General features: G+C 35.5%; 1 protein-coding gene across 2 annotated transcripts in view; it reads right to left on the bottom strand.

Moving 5' to 3' along the window:
- Positions 1–1359: 1359 nt before the first annotated feature.
- The window catches only part of AIMP1 (aminoacyl tRNA synthetase complex interacting multifunctional protein 1), a 32325-nt gene continuing 15619 nt past the window's right edge, over positions 1360–18065 (bottom strand). For both annotated transcript variants that reach the window (XM_041395814.1, XM_041395815.1), the window contains exons 2-7: positions 16686–16819; positions 16100–16213; positions 13752–13916; positions 11054–11265; positions 7643–7811; positions 1360–1601 (exon numbers count right to left, since the gene is read on the bottom strand). In XM_041395814.1, the coding sequence (XP_041251748.1) occupies positions 1435–1601; positions 7643–7811; positions 11054–11265; positions 13752–13916; positions 16100–16213; positions 16686–16819 (961 nt within the window). In that variant the 3' untranslated portion in view covers positions 1360–1434. The remainder of the gene's footprint in view (positions 1602–7642; positions 7812–11053; positions 11266–13751; positions 13917–16099; positions 16214–16685; positions 16820–18065) is intronic.

Genomic DNA, 18065 nt, shown 5'->3' with positions numbered 1-18065 from the left:
TCATAGGATATGCAGCTTACAAGGCAGATAAAATGGCTTCCATGTGCTTAATGCTATTCAGCACCTTTAAAAGAACTAATAACTATTACTTATTGCCAGATGCATGAAAAACTAACAGTTTACAGGCACAAACAAAAACTCATTCAAAAAGAAAATCTGTTCATCTCCTCTTTATGCATGTTCCTTTTAATTTTATATCACTGTCATTTTGTTTTCTCTCCACTTATTGGATGAAGTTCAAAGCCTGCAAAATTTAGAAAGGCTCAAGTTTGTTTTTAATTTCAGTATTTAAAATAGTATTTACTGTTTCAATGGTTATACAGCAAGATTTTAATTTAATATTATATGCAAAAATATCTGAAGTATCTCTATATAGCTAATCAAAAGAATTATTGTGAATGGATCCAAAATATTTATTTTCATATAACTGCAAGTAAGGAATTAAAAGAATTAATTTGAGGCTAACAGCCTAGCAATATGACTATTTGTACAACATTACTATGAAAGAATACTAACTCTAAAAATTGAAGAAGCTATTTCTGTTAAAACCAAAGCATTTTTTTGTATAAAACATCATTGCATAAAAGCACATTAAAACAAAACCAAAACATCAATTAATTTTATACCTGTTTGAGCACTGGAAACGGAATGTTTTTGGTTTGGTTGCCTTCTTGGGTTTTCTTGCAGGCTGGTTTTTGGGGTTTGAGGGCTTTTTTTCATTTTTTTATTAGTTCCAGGGATCTGTTAATTATTTCTTAGTCCTACCTATCGGTTTGGAAGGATATACTTAGGTGGACTAGATAAAGAACTATTCCAGCAAAGTGCCAGCTTTGATCTTAATGAAATTATAACAGTTTAGTTCTGGGGACATGAAAGTGTGTCCATTTGTACATCCTAGGGCATAAAGCACCAGTTTAATCTTCCAGTTACAACTGACTGCAGAGAACACAGGCAAGAACAAAGGTGGAGAGGCATACAATACATCTGAAAACTGCTTGGAAGAAGAGGAGAAAAACTATTACGAAGTGACTAGAAGAATAAAGACAACTGTGCTTTTCACTAACCAGCTGCTAGTTCTGCAATTAGCACACAAGGAGCACAGCAGAATATTTTCCTTATTTCCTTAAGTTTTTGCTGAATAGAAGCTCTACACCTTCAAGTTGTCCAGAAAATTTACTTGCCTGCCTGTGGTCCCACCACGAACAAGCCTTGGCAATTAAGTCATGAGCACTGAGTGGTTAATAACTGCTGACAGCACACAACCTCAAGGACAACAAGCCTAGTGAATGAGCAAATTGTCAAAATGTTGGAGATGTAATGTATTATGGAAAAGAAGTCAAACAAAACAGGTCTTGGCCATGCATTTCATTCTTTTTATTGTGCTTGCATCACTTTCCATTTCAACATCTGTAAAAGTTTCTAATAACCATTTATTTATTTAATTCCGCTGTTTGCCATGGTCTCTGCCCTGCACACTCCTTTCCCTTTCACTTCAAATGGAACTCCTTTGTATGTAGCAATACACTGGTCATTGGTATGAAGATCAGGTTGGATTTGCTCCCAAATCTTCTTCTTTGGATTAAGTTCCTTCTCAGGATCTCCTGTTTCAAAACAAAGAATAACCTCATAGCACACAACTCAGAGTAAGAGCCCTATGTACTTACACATCTACGACAACCCACATAGCATCACTGCACACACTTTTAAGGGATAAAAACCCTAACATTCCTTTTGATTCTCAAAACGAAAACTTTAGTTGGAATTAGGAATTGTCTAGGAAATGTCTCCAGAACCTCTCTGAAAAGAGGATCTTTCAAGGTAAAAAAGTTGTATCAGACAACAAGCACTGTCAAAAGGAAGAAATTAAACCATTGCTGTTATTTTATACTACAGACCAAAAGAATTCCCAAGAATTAGGTACATATGGACCACAGAAGTACACTGCTCGCTCACCCAGACAGTTTTGTCAGCATCTTAACTTCAGAAATGAATGATGTTTTCATAAGAAATTAAATGCACTTAGCAGATGCTATTACAATGGTGGAATACTGAACTTAGACAAGAATAGTCCAGAGGTAGAATACTGACATATAATTTTAGCCCTGAGTTACACACTGCTCTGCTATGCTTTGTATTGTTTGATAACAAGCTCTGGCACCCAAAACAACAGGAGTAGAAATTAGCTAGAGTTTCAGCAATTATGGCCTCAGTCTTGATAAGCCTCAGTCTCCTCTTCTCATGGATGTATCGTTATAAGATACCTACACCCTAGTGGTACTGACAGTAACTAACTACATTAGCAAATCTGATTATTTAAGGATCTCTAATGACCACAAAATGCAGGCTTTTTTCTATTAATGTTTTGAAATATTGTCAACAAATTATATAGGATAGTGAAGGATATTTTTCATATTTTTAAATAAGCATGAAATGCAAAGTACAGACACAAACTAAACTAAACACAGAAATTTTAACATATCTTTTTCTAATAGTTGGTTGAAATTCATCACTGCTTGGTAAGTCCCGACTGACTGACCAACCAGTGGTTAAATCCACTACTCTCATTCCAGCCTGCCTTATGCCTTATTGGTATTCTCCTTTAAATGTTTTCCATAGTTCAGTCTACTCACATTCTCAATGCCTGCAAACCTGAGCTATTTCTGTCTGTATGGGTATTCTGTAGTGTCTAGGTGTCTGTATTCTGTAGTTTCTATATGCAAGAGAAGCAGACTAGACCAGATTTCTCTGTAAAGTAAGCTAGTCTTACCAGAGCAGTATTTAATAATGCACTCAAGTTATTTCACAACCAGAGTGCATTTAGTATTTCAGAGAAAAATCAGTCACAACATTAATAATTTTCTTTATATAATACTTATAATTCATATTAATCAGAGGAAGAAATTTAAATACCCTGATTACTTAAATAATTACACTACTAAATAAAAATTATTAAATGTTTACAGCTAATTGTGCATTTTCACAAAAATAAATCAGCTTAATGCTCAGGTTCATGAACAAAGGCAAACCTGGATTTAGACCACAGTGAATGCATACAAACTAATAAAATCATTAAACAGAATGTTAAGTGATCCATTGTAGATTTTCCTTCCCCTCCTCAAATATAAAAAGCACATGATTTCTTTTTTTCAGTAAGAAAACCTTCTGACTTTTATTATAAAAAACACGCTTTGGATGTTAATAAGTTTCTCTGGAATCCTGCGTCAAGCTCCCTTGGGATCTGTGGCGAGCTCATATTAGATTAGCATAGGCACCAATTTTAAATACTACCAGAGCTTTAGGCTGTGCATTTTCCTATGCCTTCTCCTCACTGCATTCCTTCTTCCCAGAAAATATTCTTTAGAAGAGTTTCTATAAATAAAATAAATTGAAGCTTTTAATGGTTTAATCAGCTTTCCACTCTTTTTACCAAAAATGGGCCAAATAAGAGGTACCAAATTTTGTTAAACATATCATTCCATCTCACAGCTTTATTACAAAAAAATTTTCATCATAAGCAGGAAAACTCTCTACTTTGCAACAGTTCAAAAACTGCTGAAAGAATGTATCTCAGCGCAGCAAGGGGCAAAAGGACAGAGTGATCTGTGACTTAATGCCACCTACCCCACAGTGGTTTGTAACCATGCAGCTAAAGGAAAGCATCCATACACTCCAGCTTTGATTAAAAAAACCTAACTACAAGCTGCGCTCCAGCTTTACCACTTTTTATTCTTTTAAAGAGATAGTAATTCACTAAATTGCTAGTGATTATTAGATCTGAATGACAATTTAATTATATAATTTAAATAACAGATTTTTGATTCCTGTGGCATCAAAGTATCTGATACTGCTATCAGAAAAGAGATTTCACAGTTAGCTATAAATCTTCAAGTATTATTGCTCTCTTAAGGCAATTACTGTGTAGGATATTATAGAATTTACACACACATGATAGAAGGATTCTTACACAGTTTAAAAAATCAGATCTTTTCTAGTGAAGATGGATAAAATTTTGATAAAGTTCTTAATGCAAAAAAAGGCTCAAGAGACCTTGAAGACTCATGCACTGGAGTATAAAACACTTCAATACTAAAAATTCCACTGAGGGCAAAGACATGAATTAAATAAACAAAACAGAACAGTACTCCAGGCAACAACATTCCTGACCAAATCACTCCTCTATAACACTCAAGATAGTTCTAGGTAAACACTCCACTAGCTACAGAAAACAAATTTAATTGGTTTGAGACAAGATACCATTTGTTTACTTTGACTAAAATGGCCAAAGAAAATTAGTCTATCTCGTGAATATTTTGTATAATGGAGAGAGAAGACTCAAAAATAGCTCAATTCCAAGCTGCTTGATAGACAGCTGCGTGCATTTTAGAATTGCTTTATTGTTGCTGTTGGTGCTTCTGTTGCTTCACAGACTTTCATACTTCAAACTTAAATAAGACCCAGCTGTCCTTTCTATTTTAACTTCAAGGACTCCAACTGAATCTTTATGCTTTACAATTACTTTTTAAAACAACAAATTGATCAGAATATAAATGGTTACAATTAGGCAGTGAAATTAAATGACATCTGACACAACACGGAGTCTATCCTCCTGGTAACAGCATCAGGCAAGTGCCAGATGGTCTTTGAGAGCAGCAGCCAAGAAGCAGAAGGTTTTAACACAAAAAAGGTGAGTAGAAGATGGTTCAACCCTGTTAAAAACTGAGAAAGTTTTCCTGTCTCCCAGTGAGATTCCCCATCTCCCAATAAGTTTCCCCCTAATTTAGTTTACAACAGCAACATTGAAAAGACAAGCACCCAACAAATAAATTTACAGAAGTAGATGTCACCATGATTTTGTAGGTCCCCACCTACCAATGGGTTTTTTTGCATCTTCCTCCTCAAGATAGTAAAATCACAAGTCTGAGAATTCTTTTAAGTAAGTTTTATGTAAGAAGAAGATAGATAATTTTACTTTGTACTATTAAGCATTAAGTAAATTTTCAAAGTCAATGATTAGCTTAAATCTCATACCTACAAAATTTTCCAAGCAGCTCTTTATGAAGCATTAGAATACAGTGCCACATTTCAGACTACAATCTATAGCCCTGGATATATACACCTTGCAAAAACCTTCATTTGGCACTTATCAGAGCCCCATGTCTTTGGCTCTCCACCAGAAGGAAACTGATATCATTCACACAAAATCTTGTCTTACTGGCTGCAAGTCATAACTTCAGAACTAGAACAACTTACACACCATCTTCAGCTTATTCTGTATCTTTTAAGGATCAAAATGTCAACACGGTGTCTGCATACTGTAACACCTGGGAATAATTTTAGAACAAATATTTCTATAACTGATTGCTCTAGGAAAAGCTTTTTGCCACTGTAAAAACCCAAACAACGGGAGTCAAATAGTTCAATTATTTTTATAGAATTCACTTCATCGGTCATGATCAAGAACAGATATGCTAGTGAACAGAAAATAGCACTACTACCAGCTGTCACATTTTCAAATGCCAGGTATATGAAGACACTTGAGATGTAAGTTTGGAGGAAGGCTGTATCTTAGACAAAAGCAAACAAAAAAAGGCCCTCAACCTGGGCAAAGAGTGTTTTTGAGGCTTGAACTTCTAATTCATTTTCCAGGGCTTATGCTTTATTCTACAACTTGATGCTCTCTTGCACATCCATTTCCACAGCAACAGATAGCAGTGTGAGTGTATTTGGTACCTATGATTCTTGAAGGTAACAAAGGTCCAACATTTAATCCATCTTTACTCACTATATGTGACAATAACTAGAAGCCATGAGTTAGTATTCCTACAATTTAGTCAATGCAATTGATTGCTGAAGCACTTAAGATTTCAATATAGCTAACAAATTCTGCATCTCAACCAGTAAGCTTGATATATTTTTAATTCAGTAAAGTAAAACTGAAAAAAAAATGCTGCCAGACGGATTTCCTTTTGAAACAGTATTATTTTAAAGTATTTTTAATTGGAACATAAATCACAGCAAGCTGAGCTATTTTTCGATTTCTTAAAACACACAGAAAGAGCTTTGCTTCCTTTATCATATTCTAACCAAAATATATCTTTTTTGTAAGCATCACAATTTCACTCTTGAGAAGTATAAATATATATATATATATTCATATATACATTCATATGTATTTCTGAAAGGTATTTCATGCAAATATGTTTAAGCACAGAGCTTGCCAAGAGGTTCATAAATCAAAACTCTGCTGTACAGATAGAATTTGTCAGAAGTGCAATAGTTTATAAAGGTTCATATGGCTCTATGCAGAAAATAAAAGTCACACCATTTTCTCACATGTGAAAGCCAACTTTTGAACTATAAATTCCTCCTGAAGATGAATACTTCATTGATAAATGCACACACATACACTTTCACCCAGTATGGGAAATACTGGGGATTTGGACCATGTTCTTTCAAGTTTAAGGGATGGAGCGATCCTGACCAGAAGAGCACTGCTCACCAAGACCTCTGTGATCCACTTAACAGCTGACCTGAGTAGGTCTGGCTTGGGCTGTGCTGCACAAATTCCTAAATTCCTAGGGTGCAGGATAAAGCTAGGCAGCTGATTGTAAGAGGGGAGTCTACAGGCAGCTCCCATGTGTCACCAGCAACTGAGCCACCTGTGTGTCCTCACCCTTAGGGCAGCACCAAGTTCTCACAAAAACTTCCTTTATGACTGACAGCCATAATGAGTAACAAAATACAGCAATAACTCAAACAATGGAAAGGGAAGAAATTCTCCTTATGGATAAGGAGTGCACAGCGTGCTGCAGGTGCATTCACATCATCTGTGCCATGCAAGATTATTTACACTAGTCTCTCTTTTCAGACTCAGCTCTAATAAACAGCATTTTAAACCAACATGATAAACTTATGATGCTTTAACTAAGTTCCCAATATGCAGTCAAAAATTAATAATTTTCACAGAGGTGGAAGAAATGGAAAAACGGATGAAAAATCATCTTTTGATAAAGTTTAATTCGGTGAAATGATCATTTATATTCTGAAAAAAATATGGACTTATTGATTTAATTAAGTGGGGAAAAGTCCAATGTCTTTCTTTGGAAATCTAAAAAGACATTTTGTCCCAGACAAACAAACAAAAAACCCCCAGTGTTTTGAATATCATGGGCCCCTCTCACGAATAGGAAACTTCCAGCCCCTCCTATTCCCTCCATCCCTTCTTCCTCAAAAAAAAAAAAAATTCTACCCAAAGTTCTGATACTTTCATTACAGGGAGGAGATGGAATTAGGGATTTAATACTTCATCACTTATACTGAGACACTATGAAAGACACTTTACGTTTGTTGTAATTTGCCAAGTACAAATATGTTTATCCATATATATCAAAACTTAAATACTTACTGAGACTTAAAGCTCTATACAACTTCATCAAGTTACAAGTTTTTGACAGATGAGAAAGTATTTTCAATCCTTTGCACAATATTAGCATAGTAGTAAAAAAAAATTAAAAACAAGAATTAATTCAGAAAATTTCAACAAAAAATCCAACGAGCTTTAAAAAAAAGCTGATTTATGTGCTTCAACACTGAGGTTACCTTGGCATACCTGTTTCTATCATTTTCCCAAACGCCTACTTACCAGGAAAACCTTCAAAAGTGATTCTGTCCCCTGGTACCGCTCCAGCTGGAGGAGCCAGAATTTCCACTTTTTCTGGGGAGCTGGCACACATCAGCATTGCTTGAGACACTACTCCTCTCATCTTTGCAGGCTTCAAGTTACAGAGTAGCACTGCCATCCGATTCTGCATCTTGGGGGAGGAAAACAGAAGGATGTGAGTATGTGGCTTTGGTGACTCCCATTATTCATTACAATGGAAGAATTACAGTGATAAGATCTTACCACAAGTGAAGCGTAAGAGAAGCACGTAGCAACAGAATCACAATTTTAATGGCTAAACAGCAGTAACATAACATTTAAGCCCCTTAAGAGCTGGCCAGTGAATAAGGGATTAAATGCTGAAATATGACACTATTTATCATGGAAATATAAAATATAGAAAATTAAAAACCAGGTGAGGCATTTCACTCGCATTCCATCTTTATTCATTACAGACCACCACTTTAGTCCACTTTCAATATAGCACTATTAACTAAACAATTTCTACTTAATGATAATAATAATTGAATGATGATAGTACTAAAAATAACAATAACAAGTCTACTAATTAGGCCCATAGGTAAAAATTTCAAACTGTATTCTGGAAGCTTAGGTCTTCTACATAATGAGCTCACTTGAATCTTAAATTTTATCTAAGTTAACCCAAATGGCTTGAGTGCTTTTTAACTGAAAATGGCTATATATACTGAACACTGAATTTGTTAGGGCAAACCTGTAAAACATTTCCGTTTGTTGTTTTATTTTAATAATTCCAATAGTAAGCCAGAGAAAATACTCTTTGTTCAGAAAAACTGCCACACTTTGGACTCTAAAACAAACCACACTTTCAAATGGAATAAAAATTAAGCCCTGAACATTCTTAAGAGACAAAGTAAGGATGTCTTAATTCCCATGCTACTAATGCACATTATATATAAGTATTTATTATTTCTAGATTTTGGTCTTTGTGCATCACAGTACAAACTTTGAACATAACTTGCAGGATTAATAAACTCATATGATCAACTCATATGATCAACTATTTCAAACACTGCATATTTTCCAAAGACAACACCTTAAAAAGCAAAAATTTAAATTGCCAAAATGAAGCAGTTATAAGAAAAAGTTATCTCGCATCAGTTTCAAGCCAGCCCACTGACTGAAAATTTCTCAAGTTACTGCTATGCGAATAAAATACAAAAAATGGTTGTAACATGTCAGTGACTAAAATGCAAGTTGTAGTATTATCTAGCACTGGATAACCATTAATGAATGAAGGGCTAATTTTTGGGTGGAGATCACAATGATCTAGAAAGAAAAAATTTCACGGCATCTAAGTGGAAGGAAAAGTTTCTGCTGCAAAAATCAGAGTATATCACTCACTAAAGATGTAACTGTAATGTAACCTCTTACAATGGTTGTAGAACAGCATTTCTGGGGGGTGATGGTGGCCTTTTCTCTTCTTGTTAAGTTTAAGACACATTCCCTACATTCCTGTTCTTTTTCACTTCTGATCACTGATCTGAGGTTCTCTTAGGTTAAAGAGGATAAGGTGACAAAAAGCGACACTGGAGAACAGCCTGAATTTCAAGAACAATTGCCTGAAACAGGTATTGATGCTAGGAACACACAGAGATCCACTTCAAAAAGCCAAATGCAGTGGCAGAATAGCTTTTAACATTTCAGAAATTTCCCCAGTTGTCCCACCTGCTAAAAGAGCTCAGTAATGGCATGGTGCACCTTATGCCAAGATCCTTCCATATCCCTGTTACTTGTGACACAACTGCTCATGACAACAGAGAGCACAACTTCTGACGTGGCTTCACCACCACGTGAACAAAACCACAGCATTTCACATATAAAGTGGGCATGCCAGAAGTTTTCACACCCATAAATAACTTGCACTGCATACTGAAATGTTAGTGAAGATACATACTGTGTTTCCTAACCAAAAGTAAAATCAGATGATACAAATACTACGGCCTCAAACACTGCTAAATCACCACATCAAACACCAAAATCATAAACAGCTGAATTTTTTGTGAAGAAATTTATGGATATGGTCCTTGATCTGATGTATATATTTTTATTTCAATATATGGCAGTAGACACATGCCAGGCCTTCACATTTTTGAACACTTCAAAAAACATAAAAAGATGGAAGCTTGCCCCTAAAAATTTACTGTCTTAACAGAGACTTGCCAAAACCGAAAACAGACACGCAAACAAAAATGCTCTCAAAGAACATGCAAAGATGATCCCTAACTCTCTGTTAATGAGTACATCAGATTATTTTTTCATTCAGAAAGAAGGTTAAAAAGAAAAGACTCCTGCAGCCATTTCATTCTATACACTTCATGTTTGTAAGTATATTCAGAATAGCTTTTAAGATGCTTTCCTCTACATGCTTTCTTGAAAGAAGACTGCTTAAAGCAAGCAAGTTGAGATTTTGCCCAGTGCAAATTCAGTAAGTGGACATCATCAGGTGATCAGTGCAGAATAGTTAGTATATTCAGGTGGGTTTTTGTTTTGCTCAGTAACTTTCTGTAGCATAAAAAAAAAAAAAAATCACAATTTTAATTGTTTCCTATGCTTGCAGTCTTACCATGGGGACAGTGTGCAAATAAGGATTGAAAAGACATTTTCGAAAATGGAGCTTTTTCCAGACTAAGGTCAATTCCTTCATGATCCATTTTGCAGTTGCTCTACACAACACTGTTTTAAATGCCAAGCTTGCATTTGAATTTAGGAGCAACCTTCAGTCAGCTCCTCTCACCCTCCAGAAGAGGTGAAAGGAAAACTAAATCTTGAAGTCTTAGGTTGTTCAAATGCACCCATAAACCATCTGTGTCAAACACCAAAGCGTATCAACTAAAAAAAGCATGGACACAGATTCTATTCTGCACAAGGAAGTAAAAGTATTCATTTTGTATTCCACTGTTGTTTAAGCTATTCATTGCCAGCTAAGTTGAATTTACATGCTCTGCTTTACTTCATGCCAAATATTTCAACAGGCTATAAAAGAGAATTGGAAGGTAAAGGTTTCAAAAGTTTGGATCATACCAAAAAGGTTACTATAACTTCTCTACTACATAGTAGGAAACCTAGAGGAAGAGTAACATCTGTTTAGTTTAGCAGTTCAGTGTGCACTGATGGCAGAGGAACTGGAATACGATCCCAGGATAGAAGCACTGCAGTCAGAAACTGATTTGGGTAAGGGCACTTCTCTGGTTTCTGGCAAATGCTGTTAAGTATTACTTCCATCTGCATTTTATTTTTGTTTTCATGACTGTACAACTCTTTTAGCAGAATAAAAACATATCCTATAAACAGATGAATGCCTTAAGATACTTTAGGAAAGGAAAAGCTATCAGTGAATAATTTTGTCAATACCTTATCCAGAGGAACATGTTTCACTAAACCGCTGACAACAGTCCTTGGGCTTGCTTCACCAACATCCACTTGTTCAACATACAGAGTGTCTGCATCTGGATGCTTTTCAGCAGTAATAATGCAGCCAACACGAAGATCCAGACGAGAAACATCTACAGGTTTTGCATCGCTACTTCCAGCAGCTGGTTGCTGTTTCTTCTCCTTCTTTTCACCTATTAGAGAACATTTTGTTCCATGAAATAAACATTAAAAAAAGCACAACTAATGTATATGACTACTGCGAGGGAAAAGTAAGCTACAGTCCCAGAAAGAAGCATAAATTCTGTGCAAAATACAAAAGAAGAATAAAGAGTTAGCACCTCTGTTACCAGTTTCCAGTGGTGAATTGTCATACACACTTCAATTCACATCATTACCTCAACTAATTACCACCTCCTGTTTGCAAAGTCATCCTGAATTTAAGTGCTGCTAACATGTGTGACACACACACCCTGATAAAGGCCACATTAATTACCTGATCATCCCATCCAAATAATTAGCAATTACCAATAAGCCTTGCCATGGTGTTTCACTAGCAAAAGGAAACTAGGGAATCACAGTCCATCAGGTTATGAGTGCTTATCAGTATGGTACACAGCCAGGAGCTGTGAAGTCACTGCAGCTGCACTGTCACAGCTGCAATGCAACCCTTCAAGATGACAGCCAACATTCTGCACTTCCCAAACACAAGAGTGCATGAAAATGCACACGGCTTACGAGATTCTCCTGGTGTGGTGTCTTCACCCAATGATCATCACACACACAGACTGTGTAGTATAAAACAAGAGTGAAGCAACACTCCCCAGACTCAGCTGCTTATATAAATCAAGGAATCATAAAATATGCAATATTCCTTTCAAGATGAACAACTTGTATCCAGTTTATAGATAAGACTGTGCTGTTTAGGAGATGTTTAAGACTTGCTTAACAGCTATAATCTCTGGGAGATTAAAAAAAGTCTAAGATGTGCTTACTTTAAATAAGCATATTCTGTTATTCTTTCATCCAAGATAACTTACACATTAATGTAAACTAAACTCTCTACTTAAGGGAGCCAAAAAAGGAAAAGTGGACACAACATGCAATTTGACTTCATTCATCATTGTTCTAGTACAGGCATGAAATTAAATAATATATTCAATAACAGAAAGGCAATATCTTTTTAATATAAACAACAGCACTTCAAAAATATTTATTCATTTATGATGAATGAAAAGCTCTAGTGATTATGACTTGGGTTTTTTCATGTAATTGACAATCTGATTAATAAAATCAGTCATATATACAATAATATAAGAGAAACTGGAAAAAAAATCCCAATCAAAATAGCTAACATATAATATCTAAGATCATTTGAAAGACCTGCTAAATTTATCCTTGGCATAATTCCACACTGTTCTCCATGATATTCCTCTACAAGAGAAATTAAGTCTTTTCTCAAATGAGAACACAGCAGATGTGTACATGGTGTGTATACATACAGATACATAGAAAACGTCGATTTCCACAGGCTAAGGCACTCCTCTGGCCAGTGTCTAGAGTCAGTCCAGAATCAATATACAGAGAAGCATACAGATAAGTTTTGCAAGAAGTAGAACAAAGAATATGAAAATAACCAGAGAGGAAAGAGATGACCTAGGTGACAGAAAGCAAAGGGATTTGAGACAGTCCATCATTTCGTCAATTTCTAGACTTAAAAACAAGTTTTACGTATTGGTTACTTCCAGCTGTTAAATGCAATACCTTCAACACATGCTGAACTCCACAGAAATAGCCTGTGCAGGACTACTATTTAATATCTGTGCTATATTTCAGCATAAGGCAAAAGTCTAAAACTGCTTTCCATATGAGATGAGCTCAGTCGGCCAGAGCATGGTGCTGGTAACACCAAATTTGAGAGTTCAACCCTGTATGGGCCATTCCCTTAAGAGCTGGACTTGATGATCCTTGTGGGTTCCTTTCAACTCAGAATATTCTGTGATCTGCATTTGTCTGACTGAATTTAAGCTACTTGTATTGTACTTCCCCTCATCATATATAGAAAGTTTTATTTTTCTTTACCAACTGAATACTTGCTCTGTAGCAGCTGAATACATGAGGGAAAAATTTAATTGCCTGCTATGACATGTGGCCTCTGCTTTTGTATTTACAGCTCTGTGGAATATTAATGTGTCAAAGGCAGAAATACATTAAAAAATACAAAATAGCTGAAAAGTCGCTGTACAGCTCAACAGAAAAAAAAGAGAGTGCATTATCATAATATCCAAACTCTGAAAACATGTACAAATCTAAACATGGCAAATTAATCATAATCTGCATAAGAGAATGATTGCAAAAGATAGGTTTAAGTTACAAGATTACTTGCACAAAAGTACAGGTGTCCAACAGACATGCCTTGTTTTTTGTTGGTGGTGGTTTTTTAAATGAGGAAGTGCAGTCACATTAAACAGAATTTGGCATGTATCCCATGCAAGGAAGAATCTGTAGCTTATCTGACAGCCTTCATTAACTTCAAGTATTTGCAAGATTTAAGAGCTAGCACATGACTCTTCCTCCTGTAGCTGTATGAAAACTTTTATTTTGTGCTCCAAATCATGCAAAAGCACTTGCAGAAATTAAATACCTCAACTGTCTATCAGAGATAAGAAAAGTGAAGTACCTTTTTTTTCTACTTTTTCCTTCTTTTTCTTTTCTTCATCTTCACCTTTAATTTGATCTTTGGAACCAGGAGAAGCTGAAGCTGTAACGGCCGTAGGTTGTGGAACACCCTCTGAAAACGAAGCTGCAGAAAGGGTTGTACCAGGAGGAACTGCAACCTGCTTTACTAAAATCAAAACCACAAAAGTTAGGGGCAGTACCAGGATTTTGACACTTTTAAGTGTACAACATAGATGAAAAAGCAGAGAACTGAAAATTTTGCTTAATATACTAAACCACAACTGCTGAGTAGTGAACTACATTACAAAACACATTTCAGAACTTAATACATATATGATTATTATGATCAATTAAAACAAAGTGCTTGATTACACATTTTTAAATGCGTAGAAGTCCTAAATACAAGAAAATATATAAGCAAACAACATCTCCTTTTATAGCTGATTTCAACACCTAGTTATTTTTTCTACCAATTCCCTATTTCCCATTTGTTTAGTTTCAGTTTATAGCTACTAGGTCTTGTATGTGCAAAACCATTTTTATAGCGTATTCAGATCATCCATTAACTCTTATGATTAACTTAAGAAACTGAGCCTGAATAAAACAAAATTGTCTGCAGCCCTAACGTGATCTGCTGATTTCTCTTTTCCCTAAATTCTCCACATTACCCTCAACAGCTCTTTTTAAACTGATGATACATTCTGGACATTGCACTATCAATCTCACCAGACAGAAGCGTAAGAAGCACCTCTCTTCTACATTCTGCTCTTCAAGAATCTCATCAAGGCTTTTAACCCAATAATTGTACAGGGTAAGCATCATCAGTGCACTAGGCAGTACCATCAAGACTCCCTTTCCCAAGCAAGGATAGATGAGAGGATCTTTTGAAGTCCCTTTCAATCCTTTCAATGTTTTATCATTAACAACTGATACATCCTTCTGGTATCACCACGATGGAATTCTCCATTCTGAATACATGTTTTGTTTTTCATTTCAGATATTTACTAATTTTCCTGAAGAAATGCACCTTGTTAGTTGATGCCTGTACTCTTCAACACAGAAGCGATTTGCACAAATTATATTCTTGTAAACTGCTTTCTAAAACAATTTGAACATGAAATTTGTTGTACCAACAACCACTTGCTTGCTAGTTGGGGTAAGTCTTTGTTTCTCAGGTTTTTGAAAAAAACATCTTGTGATATTTTTGATCTTCCATGTCCATCTAATTTCTGTGCCCAACTACTTAGTCCTTTCAGATCTAACAAACATCTATTTCCTTCAAAAGAAAAGATCTGAATTTAGTCCTACTACCACAGATGAACTAGCTAACTAAAGGAAGATGCACATCAAGTATTTCCTTTGCCATCTTGGACCAATATACCTTGAGACCTTTCTCAAGCACAACAGATTCTGTGAAATATCCCACACCTGTCAAGAACTGCTGCAGACTAAAAGACAACAGAGAAATATAAGTAACGGTTTGGTTTGGTACATGAAAAGGCTTTATTGGTGTCCAAAGGAGAAAAAGAATTCTCTGTATTCACAACATGTTAATCTTTTTGAAGACTGAACGTGCTTTTACACCAGTTAAACATTCTGTGCAGTTAAATGCCAGCATCCAGATACACTGGATAATATCTTAAACAATTCAGAATTCTGATAGTATGGGTTAACAGTAATAACTGTTGAGGGCAGAAGAGGACTTTTTGGCAATAATTTTAAAAGACAACACAGTGTATCTGAAACACTTCAGTTTTGGGTTTTTTTCTTTCCTCTTTTTTTTTTTTACTGTGAAGTATATAATGATGGTACAAGCTGCACAGAACTACATAGAGGAGAGCAAAGAAAGAACAAGTCCAATGGAAGGCTGGTCTTAAGCACAGAATTGTAAATTCAGAACACATTGTTTATATATTTACATAACCACAGCTTTCCTAGTAAGTTCCTGACCATCTGTACTTTGCACCATTGGCTTGATCTTTCCATACTGATCTTTCAGTCATGCTAGATTAAATATTCAAAGTAGCAAGAAGAGTTAGACATGTAGCAATTTCTACAGAATTACAAGGAATCATTATCATCAGTGAGGTTCATGGCCTATTATGCAAGGCACTGAACAAAAAAATACAAAGAACTAGTTCCATGTCTGATTAACTTTAGTATATACGTCTGCAGCTTATTAAAATGTTGGAATCAAGTAACTGGTCATAGGTATGGAATCAGGGAAAATCCAGAATTTGTAAGAAATACCATAGAGTCACATACAGAACAATAAAAATCAAGAAGAATTAAGATAGTTTTGTGCTAACTACATCAATGTTGTATGAGAATAGTACTTTTTTTCCCCACCTCCATTTCGAATTTCAGCCTGAATCAGCTCCTGTTTCAGCCCTTCAATTTCTTTCTTCAGTTTAGCATTTTCTACACGGAGCTTCTTCTCTTCTCGGAGAGATGCTTGCAAGACTAGGGTTGACACATTTAAAAAAAAAAAAAAAAAGAAACAGGTTTCAGTAACTAGCATTCATCACTTTGGACACAGAGGTTTGTTTTTAAAGAAAAGTGAAACATGGTGAGCCAAGCAGCACCAAAGTGAGAACTTTCAAGTTTAGCAGTACAGGAGTATATAATCAGAAATACTTAGGAATGATTTTCTTTGTTGTTGAAATAGACATTTTTAGAATACTTATATAATCAAATTGTCTCTCAATATACTATCTTCTCAGTCCCCTAAACAGAATCACAAGAAAAAACTCTGAGAAACTACAAAACCCCCACAAACCACATGACAGTCAAGTGGGGCTATGATTGCAAGGTTTATCTTGGAGAAGTTGAAACACGCTTTAAAGGCTGACAACAAATATTCTCATCTTTTCCTGTGTGCATTTACTGCTAACCATCGCATTAACAGATTTAGCATAAGATAGGTAAATCTTACTGGCTTTTTCCTTGAGCAGGGCAACTTGTTGCTTGAGGTACTCAATAACTTGATCGGCCTCTGCACCCTTCTGCTCCAGTCTGTTCAGCACTGCATTGTTGGCTGCCATCTTTACCAAAAAACGGGATAAAAACCTAGACAAAGAACAGCCTAAAATTAATGACTTCTTGATACAATAACACTATTATCTCTTACCACGTCAAGCAGTTCTCAAATCAGTTGCTGAATAAAAAAATTTGCTAAGTGAAAAGCTAGACTCCTACCTCCTAATGCACAGTCCAAATAAAAAGCAACATTAAACAGAATCTCATGTTTGACAGCTGCTTTCAAGTGTTTTAAAAGAAAAGCTATTTTTCTTCCCAGCAGCAGAAAATGTGTTCTTCCTTCATGAAACAGAAAAAATAAAATCTACCTTCTCAGAAAGAAAGGTATGAGTACATGGTGGGGGGGGGCGGTGGGGGGGCAGTGGGGTAACGTGGAAGGAAATAAAAGGGAAAAGATTGGACAGGAAAACACTGTATCCTGGGCTTAACGAAAAAAAAAAAAATTAAGTCTATATCAAATTTTATTGAGACTAAGAAAATGGAATCATGCCACAAACATTTCCAAATTTTTTTTCCAATTTTCCAATAAATTTGTTCAGAATATACTGAATACTTCATACATTGTGCTTGTGCATATATTAAGACTTTATTGTTTTACTTTCAATAGTCATAATTAATGAGTATTTTTACTTTTCTCAGACAAAACCAACTTTCATTAGAGGTTTACACCTCTAATATAAAATAGAATTATTTTAGCACCAATTTTGATTGCTTGATTTTGCATCCACTGAAAAGGAAGGGCCAGCACACAGATAACAAAGAAGAAGGGAACACAAAAGACCAGCAAAGAGCACAAATAAATACTGTCTAACCTTCTTGTATGGTATTCACCATTTACTAATGTTTTCCTAATGTTCCAGAAAGTAGTTATGCCTTATGTACAGGCTTTATTTTTTGAAAGCTCCAAATCTGGCCTACCCTCCTTCTCAGGAACATTTGTGTCTAAACACAAGAGCTCAAATAGTGGCAACAGAAGGATGAGAAACAGTTACAATCACTCATATCTGCAGCAGTCAGTGTTTTTTTTCCCTCCCACGCAGTATCTAAATGAGAAAAGAATCTGTACTAACAATTGCCTCTTCTGTAAATCAAGAAAACTGGTTACAGGTGGGAAGAAAAGATCTTTACAAGCAACGGTGATTTAATTCCTGTGAGGTGAATCAATTCCTGTAAATTTGTCCATGAACAGCAACAAATGAAAGAACTGGTACGAAAATGGCAATCCAGGCACATGTATTGGCTCCTCAACTTTATCAAAATCCAAAAATGCCTTTTC

The sequence above is a fragment of the Onychostruthus taczanowskii genome, unplaced genomic scaffold, assembly GCF_017590055.1.
Source record: "Onychostruthus taczanowskii isolate IOZ18803 unplaced genomic scaffold, ASM1759005v1 scaffold12, whole genome shotgun sequence".
NCBI classification, from domain to species: Eukaryota; Metazoa; Chordata; class Aves; order Passeriformes; family Passeridae; genus Onychostruthus; species Onychostruthus taczanowskii.
The sequence above is the reverse complement of the archived record's forward strand: the minus strand, read 5'-3'. Positions and strand labels throughout refer to the sequence as shown.